Raw genomic sequence first — 7446 nt, 5'->3', positions numbered from 1 at the left:
TAAATGAAATAATTAAAATGAATGTGAATTCGCAAACTTTGTAATAATAAACAATCTAATAGTTTTCAAATGACAACTGTCAGCAATGAAAAATTGCATACTAAATTGAGCTAAAATTGCATACTAAATATAAATAATTATTAAAAGCGTGCAAGATGAATAAAATTTGCTTTTGCCTTGATTTTTATTAAACAGTTTTCACAATACTAAATCCGTGATACGACCAATAATAACGAAACTTATTCTCGTTGATTTTACGTGCTTGTGCTCACCTGAAATAAAGAACCGAATTATGATTAAATATTAAAGTACATGTAATTTATTTTTCTAAAAGAATAGAGCTATAAGATAGAAATATCACTGTTGTTATCTTCAAGATATTTGAAAACTGATTCGTGTACAGCAAAATTTAAAACAATGCTAACTTTTAACCAATCAGAAAATTCCATTTCGATTTTCGTTGATACCGCTGGAACGGTTTGTGGCAGAATGTTCTATTGTGAATCTAAACCATTCTCGAATCCTTCTGAAGGTACACAGAAAATTTCATTTAAATCAGTCCAGCCGTTTAGGAGGAGTTCAGTGACATACACACGAACAGACGAAATATGTATATAAAGATAATAACTTATGAATATTTGAAATTGCATGATATGTCTGTTCTACGGAATATTTAACTCAACTTTTAAATTTGATATCGAAAATTAGTAAAAAATGTACAATTACGTATAGTACAATGCATTTATAAAATATACACGATGCCTTTTGCAAAGTTTAGTGTTCTCCTAAGCTTGTAAAACAATTGTCAGCACCATTATACGAAAATTGCTGACATATTTTTTAATTTGAAATATAATTAATTTTTCATTTTTAATGCAAATAAGAGAACCAAAAACTAATGCTGATTTGATATCTAATAACTTTTTAAGAAATATTATAGTCAATAAACAGCACTTTTGTCTCTTACTTATCATTCTAATCTGTATTTTCATGAAAAATCTTACACAATACAGCGAAAATAGAAGACCATTTAATATAAGGACAACGTAAGCGAACATTAATTAAACATATAGCTATTAGGGAGTAACAGTTTTGACGTTTTCGACAAATTTTCAAACTTGAGATGCTTCCCTCCTCAAAAGTATCTCTATTGATTCCTGAATAAGAAATAAAATATAATCTTTCATACATTAAATTTTTAACTATCCCAATCACGCTTTGAAATTTTTTTAAGCATGATTAGAAATTTTTTCAAGCGAAAATTCCCAATTTTCGGCATAAAAATTTTATATTAGTATAAGGTAGCATAAGGCATAAGGTAACATTAAGAATATTCCAAAGGTTTATATCAGATCACCATACTACACAAAAAAAATGGTAATTAGTAACGTGGCTTTACTTTAAACTCAAAACATTATGAGAAAGCAATATAGATTACAAAATAAAAAAGAAGAACATCTCATTAATAATGTCCTAGAGCCTCAAGGAACAATTGAGGAAATCAAAATGTGACAGATGGATATGCACGATGCACTGTAAGAAATTTCTCGGAAAAAATGGTTAAATAACAATTTATTTAAAAGTTATTTTACCATAATCAAACAAAACAGTCAAATAACCATAAACAAGATGATATTCAAACTGTTAACAGTGAGAAAAACAGTTTCTTGGTTTTTTTTCATTTAATACAGTTATATAACAAGAATTTTATCACACCTATTAAGCCCACCTAATAAAGCCACGAAGCCACTTAGCTCCGTGCGGATGGGTGCATATTATAGCCGAGAGGGCTAATCTGTTATTCTCATGACCAAAAGAACAAGGGATTCAAGGCACAGCGTTGACCACAATATTTTCTATGAAGAGTTTCTAGTGTCCTGCACTCCCTAATTTTGACCCTGGGATATTAGAATACGTTACTCTCATTCGCTCACAGATGGCAGCTCCATACAGCTGATAAACTATCTCAAATGTTTTGTTAAATATTTTTTTTACGGTTTTGAAACCAAACTAGTTGTAAATGGTTCAGAAACTGTATAGTTTTGCATTCATGGTTTTTTAACCATACTAGCTGTAAGTGGTTTCAAAACCGTACGGGTAAAACATGTTCTTTATTGTAAACTTTACAGTGAGTTGAATGGACGAACTGTTGCAAATAATTTTACCATAATTTTAAAATGAAAACTCAAACATTGTAAGAAATTATAAGTTCAAGGAAAAGTTACGAAAATGATATCATATTTCATATGCTAAAACAGCGAAACAAAAATTATTTAGCTCTCTAGTAGTATATTTCCTTCAAAAAATTTCTTTCAAAAGAACATTCAATCTACTGGTGATCTGCTGCTTTGATAGCAGCTGATGCTCTCATTCGCTGTGATATAAAATAGTAGACGATACAACAAAATTTATTGACCATTATAAAATCAATAGAGAAACTACATTGCTGTGTAAACTGTTTAAACAAACACCAAAAATATAACTCAAATAAAAATCTTTTATTTTGGGGAGAGAGAACATGCAAAACTAACGCTGGAGAAATGTGAGAAAAAGTGAAGTCGGAAAACTGTTATGAAACAGCATTGGTCTAGTAACACCAGTCATAGTAAATATAGTTTCGATTGCATTCAGTGTTACTAATCAATTAACTAACAAAAAGAAGTTACCACGAAGGATTTTATAGCAGTTGGGTGCAATGAAACGACATATAACACTGGATTTCACAGAGGCGTGGTTGGAAATCAAGAAAAATATGTCAATAACCGATTACACTAGTCCTTATCTCAAAATCATTGAAGCAAACTGCTAATCAGACCTCCTTTTCTCCATCTGAATAGCACTATAAGAGATAATAAAGCCTTCCAATTACATATAGAAAAGAAATTGATCGTTAAAAAATAAATTTTATTCACACAATACAAGATTTCAAAACAATCACACACTTTGAATCAAACAATTTACAACATAGTTCATTCACAATTATTTTATTTATACGTCTTCCAAAACAATGCCTAGTTATTATACATAGTTATTATTATTATTTATATAGAGAGTTTAAAAATATTTAGAAATGTCTTATGTCACAGAATTTCGTTCTGCGTTTATCTTCTTCTGTTTAAAACGCACCTATTAGATAACAATATCATTCAAATGAAGCTATAGAATCATCATATCATCTGAAAAAAAATGAATCAAGCATTGAAATTTGACCTAGAAACAATATACAATTAATGATACTTTAATTGAAAGAACGAAATAGAAAAGATATTTCATTTTATACTATTCAAAATCATAGTAAAATGTTAAAAAATATAATAGTTTAAATTATAGAGGGTAAAATAAAAATTATACAAATACTTCGATTTTTATTCTAATGAAATACACATTAATAAGAAAAGGCTGATGTTATTGATTGGACTACTTATTTGTACTACCTCCGTTATTTTGTAATTGTTGACTGCTGACGTTATGTATTAACTGTTAAGTGCACTTAATGAAATTTGAGCATCGCCATCTTTACAATGCAATAATTCATATTCAAATTAAGTTCCCCTGTAAAAGAATAAGATTTTTCTTCTTTTCCTCTGTTTTTTCAATGTAAAAATTCTTGTGACTTTGGAATATTCTTTTCTTTCTGTTGAGCGCGAAAAGCTACACAAAACAGCCTCACTTGTTTCAGTAGCAAAGTTAGATGCTTAAACAGGTGTAATAAGAATAATTGTCTTTGCGAATAATGAATACTGAAATATTTATTTCCAAACTCGCGTTATAATTTTAATTTTCTTTTCTCTTAGAAACTATTTTTACTTTTAAAAGAACATTTTTCTCTTCCTAAAAACCAAAAATAGCTTACTAGTACCAAATGTTAATAAATATTTAAAACAAACGATTTGTGAAAAAATCAATGAAAGCATCTGAATAGTTCTTTCAAATATTAAAATATTAAAAACAAAACTAAATGCCCTAAATTTTAGCGATAGTGTAGTGCAATTTATTTTTGAATTTAAAACTCATATGTAATTGTTAGTCAAATCAAAACTCGAGCAGCAAAATGAATTAGGTGGTACTATTTATACATTAAACAGTTTACTTTCTGAAAAATATCTCTGAAATCATAAAATAGACACGATTTAATTACATAAAGATCTGAACAAAAAAAGAGTCTCCTTGAACATTCGATTTTCTTTTCACTTAGAACTGCTTTGTCCTCTCAATGCGTAGCACATATCTCGAATTCTCAAAAATGCTTCATGCAAAATTCCCATTACCTTTATCATATTGACTGTAAATTTATGAATTGTTTTGATTGTAAGTGCAACTCTATTAATTTGTAAATGAAGTATGAAGAAAAATGAAGAAAGAAAAAATACAGAGTAATAAGTATGTAAGCCACTGGTGGTGTATGTAGAAAAGAATTGTATTACAACTATTTTGAAATGAGTGATTTAAAATCAGATAAAAGTTTTAAAAAATATATTTAGGGGATTACATACTACTCAAATAGTTTCACATATTTTTTTATTTTTTACCAACAAAATTATGTACTTTTCAAACTAAAATTAGAAAAATAATTTTCAATTGATTAAATTTCAAAAGAATATAAAATTCTTTAAATTAATAATAAAACATTAAAGAGTTGGTAAAACTAAAACTCTAGCGAATGGGATGCGAATCTTAACAGAACCCACCTCCAGGTGGGCAAAAACGTCTTGTAAGTCAATGGGAACCATGGTTAGTACAAATTGCCTTAAATTTCCAAATTATCATTCTTAATTAAAGGGAATCCATTGTATTCAAAAAAATATTTAAATGGCAAAATAGAAATACGTTTTATGAATCACATATAAGGATATTTTCAGTTGTGTGAGATTAATTTCAAATAATTAAGCAGGAATGAGAGTAAAAAAAGTGTATATTTCACCTGAATGGAAAAATGGACCTGTGATATAAGCAGAAATAACATCAATTATGTTATAATACCAAAATTAGGAAAAAAATTGAGCAAAATTGCATTCGAACATCTCTGTATGAACTCTGTACATGTAATGTTGCTGTTTAAGTCCCAAAATTTTGCACCTTGAAGATTTTTTGCTATTTTTTACAAATTTATTTCGATAATTAATTGTTGAAATAATTTTTCAAATTAATTAACTGAAAAATTTTGCTAATTGACTAATTTGTGTACCATTTATTATTATTAAGAAAAAATTATAGGCCTCCAAAATTTTAGTTATTTCTCCACCAATTTTTTTTCTACAGAATGACAAAAAAAACAAATTTTCATTCCTCTTTTTTTTAAGTTTTACGATAACCAAAACCAAAAGTTTGATATCATTTAGTGGAGTTAGAAAGACATATATCAAACAATGCCTTCCCAACTCTCCTTAATGATACAGATATATATAGATATATATAAAGCTAAAGTCCTTTCTGATTAACTTTTTCCGAGAAACTACTTATGATATCGCTTTGAAATTTCTGAAGTACATATTAGATAAAATCAGTTGTATGCGGTGATAATGCTTTAGTGTTAACAGGAATACTTTTTGAGTTATTAGATATTTTTGCTTAAAAATGATACAACTTGTTAAAAAATTTAAAGTTCTAAATTAATAATTTTTTAAAACAATTTCTGCCAAAGATATTTATTAATAGTTATCTCAGTTTGAACATGCATAAGTAAATATTCCGCGAAAACAAAACTGAAGCACTATCTTCTTTAGATGCTGAAATAAATTACACCGAAAAAAAGTCAATTTTAGCCTTCTGGTATACGGCCTACCCACTTTCCTTAAAAACTAAAAGCAATTTTTTTTTCTTTCTGACCACTCTAAAGAAGCTATCTTTCTTACTTAACGATTCAAAATGTTCAAAAACTTGATTTAAAATATCCATGTTAGCAATTTTTTGGCATTTGAGTAAAAGCATAATGGTTTAAAAATTACATTGAGATATTTAAAAACTTTCTCTCATTTCTTATAAAATGATAGCACATTTTAGGTGCAACTCATACTTTTCTTATATTCTCGTCCTATCAGTTACTAAATAAGAGCTACAAAAGCGCTACAAAAAGCAAAAGCCTGCAACAGTTCGTTGTGAGCTAGGGGAATCATGAAGGTTAAGGCTCCAGATTTACGTATATGGTTGTGGTAATGAGATCTCAATGGCGCCATTCTTTCACAAACAAGTTGATACTTATCGGTCTCGAGCTATGTGGGCTTCATATAGCCATTAGAGGCTGAACCCTACTTTCTGACAATGATAAGCTCAATGGGAAGACTAAAAGGCTGACTGCTTTTTCTGAAGCTCTTTGGTAACGATTTTAGTAAAATTAAGAATAAACTATGTTTCTTTAAATGCCTATGATTTCTGAGCCATGGTGGATCAAGTAAGCATTAAAAATTTTCTAAATAAATCGATAACACTATATTTAAATTATTTAAAAAAGTTACAATTAAATTACAAAAGTTACAAGTACACGTTCTCTCACATTGTAGCCAAAATCGAAAACATCAGAACTGCAAAATATGTTACTTACCATCATATATTTGAGAAAAGAATGATACTAAAAAAATATTATATTTGAATTATCATTTGTGATATAATTGGAAAAAAAAGAACAATTATAATATTCGGCACTTAAATTCTTTATTAAAGAGTTATTATTTAATTGCTTAAATAAAATTTAATCAATTGCAATGTGTATTAATGTATACATTTTGTGTTAGTTGTAAATATTTAAGGAGGGCATATATATCGTTAATAAACTCATTCAAATTATCTATAAAATGACTATTCTGTTTTATAGAATCTTTTGTACCAAATTAGTAAAACTGTTTGAAAAAATTACTATATGATAATCAATTTGAAACAAAATTAAAAAAAAGTGTTAGATAAAAACAAAAATGCATGAAGACTTAAAAGATCATTTTTAAAATAATTGACAGCAGAAAGTGATGGCAAGTCATAATGCAATTTGAATTTGAATTTTTAAGAAAGAAAATTAAATAATTTTGAACTGTAAAAACTATAAGAAATAATAATTAACATACATAAATACATTTCTCATTGTCAAAATTATCAAAATTATTTTCTTTATTTTCAAGTGGTTTTGCTGCTTTAAATATATAAAATAGATAGATTCTGTGACCTTAAGGTTATTTTATAATTTCTTTTAAGTTCCACTTTTATGTTTGCATCAGAGTATTTGATCAATAAAGTTGATTTGGGGATACATTGTCATATAATACTGTTATGTATACAAAACTATAAACTTTATCTCAATCTGAATTTTGTATTTGACCATAAATAATAATTAAATGATTTCGACTGAATTCTTAATCAAAACACTAAGCGATACACTAGAAATATGTTATATTTTACAATGGAAAATTAAAATAAGTGCAAATTGCTGATATTTATGAAATTCATTAGTCACATGCTGTT

The 7446-nt window shown here is 27.5% G+C and overlaps 1 protein-coding gene across 1 annotated transcript in view; it reads right to left on the bottom strand.

Annotated features, from left to right (window-relative positions):
* Positions 1-2883: 2883 nt before the first annotated feature.
* LOC107448023 (uncharacterized) overlaps positions 2884-7446 on the bottom strand; it is a 38138-nt gene continuing 33575 nt past the window's right edge. The window contains exons 9-11 of the mRNA XM_071178597.2: positions 6539-6565; positions 4922-4939; positions 2884-3176 (exon numbers count right to left, since the gene is read on the bottom strand). Of these exons, the coding sequence (XP_071034698.2) occupies positions 3157-3176; positions 4922-4939; positions 6539-6565 (65 nt within the window). The 3' untranslated portion in view covers positions 2884-3156. The remainder of the gene's footprint in view (positions 3177-4921; positions 4940-6538; positions 6566-7446) is intronic.

This window comes from Parasteatoda tepidariorum, chromosome 3 (assembly GCF_982258835.1).
Source record: "Parasteatoda tepidariorum strain Cologne lab strain chromosome 3, Ptep-v5.0, whole genome shotgun sequence".
Classification (NCBI taxonomy): Eukaryota; Metazoa; Arthropoda; class Arachnida; order Araneae; family Theridiidae; genus Parasteatoda; species Parasteatoda tepidariorum.
Note: the sequence above shows the minus strand (reverse complement) of the source record. Positions and strands in the feature narration are given on the sequence as shown.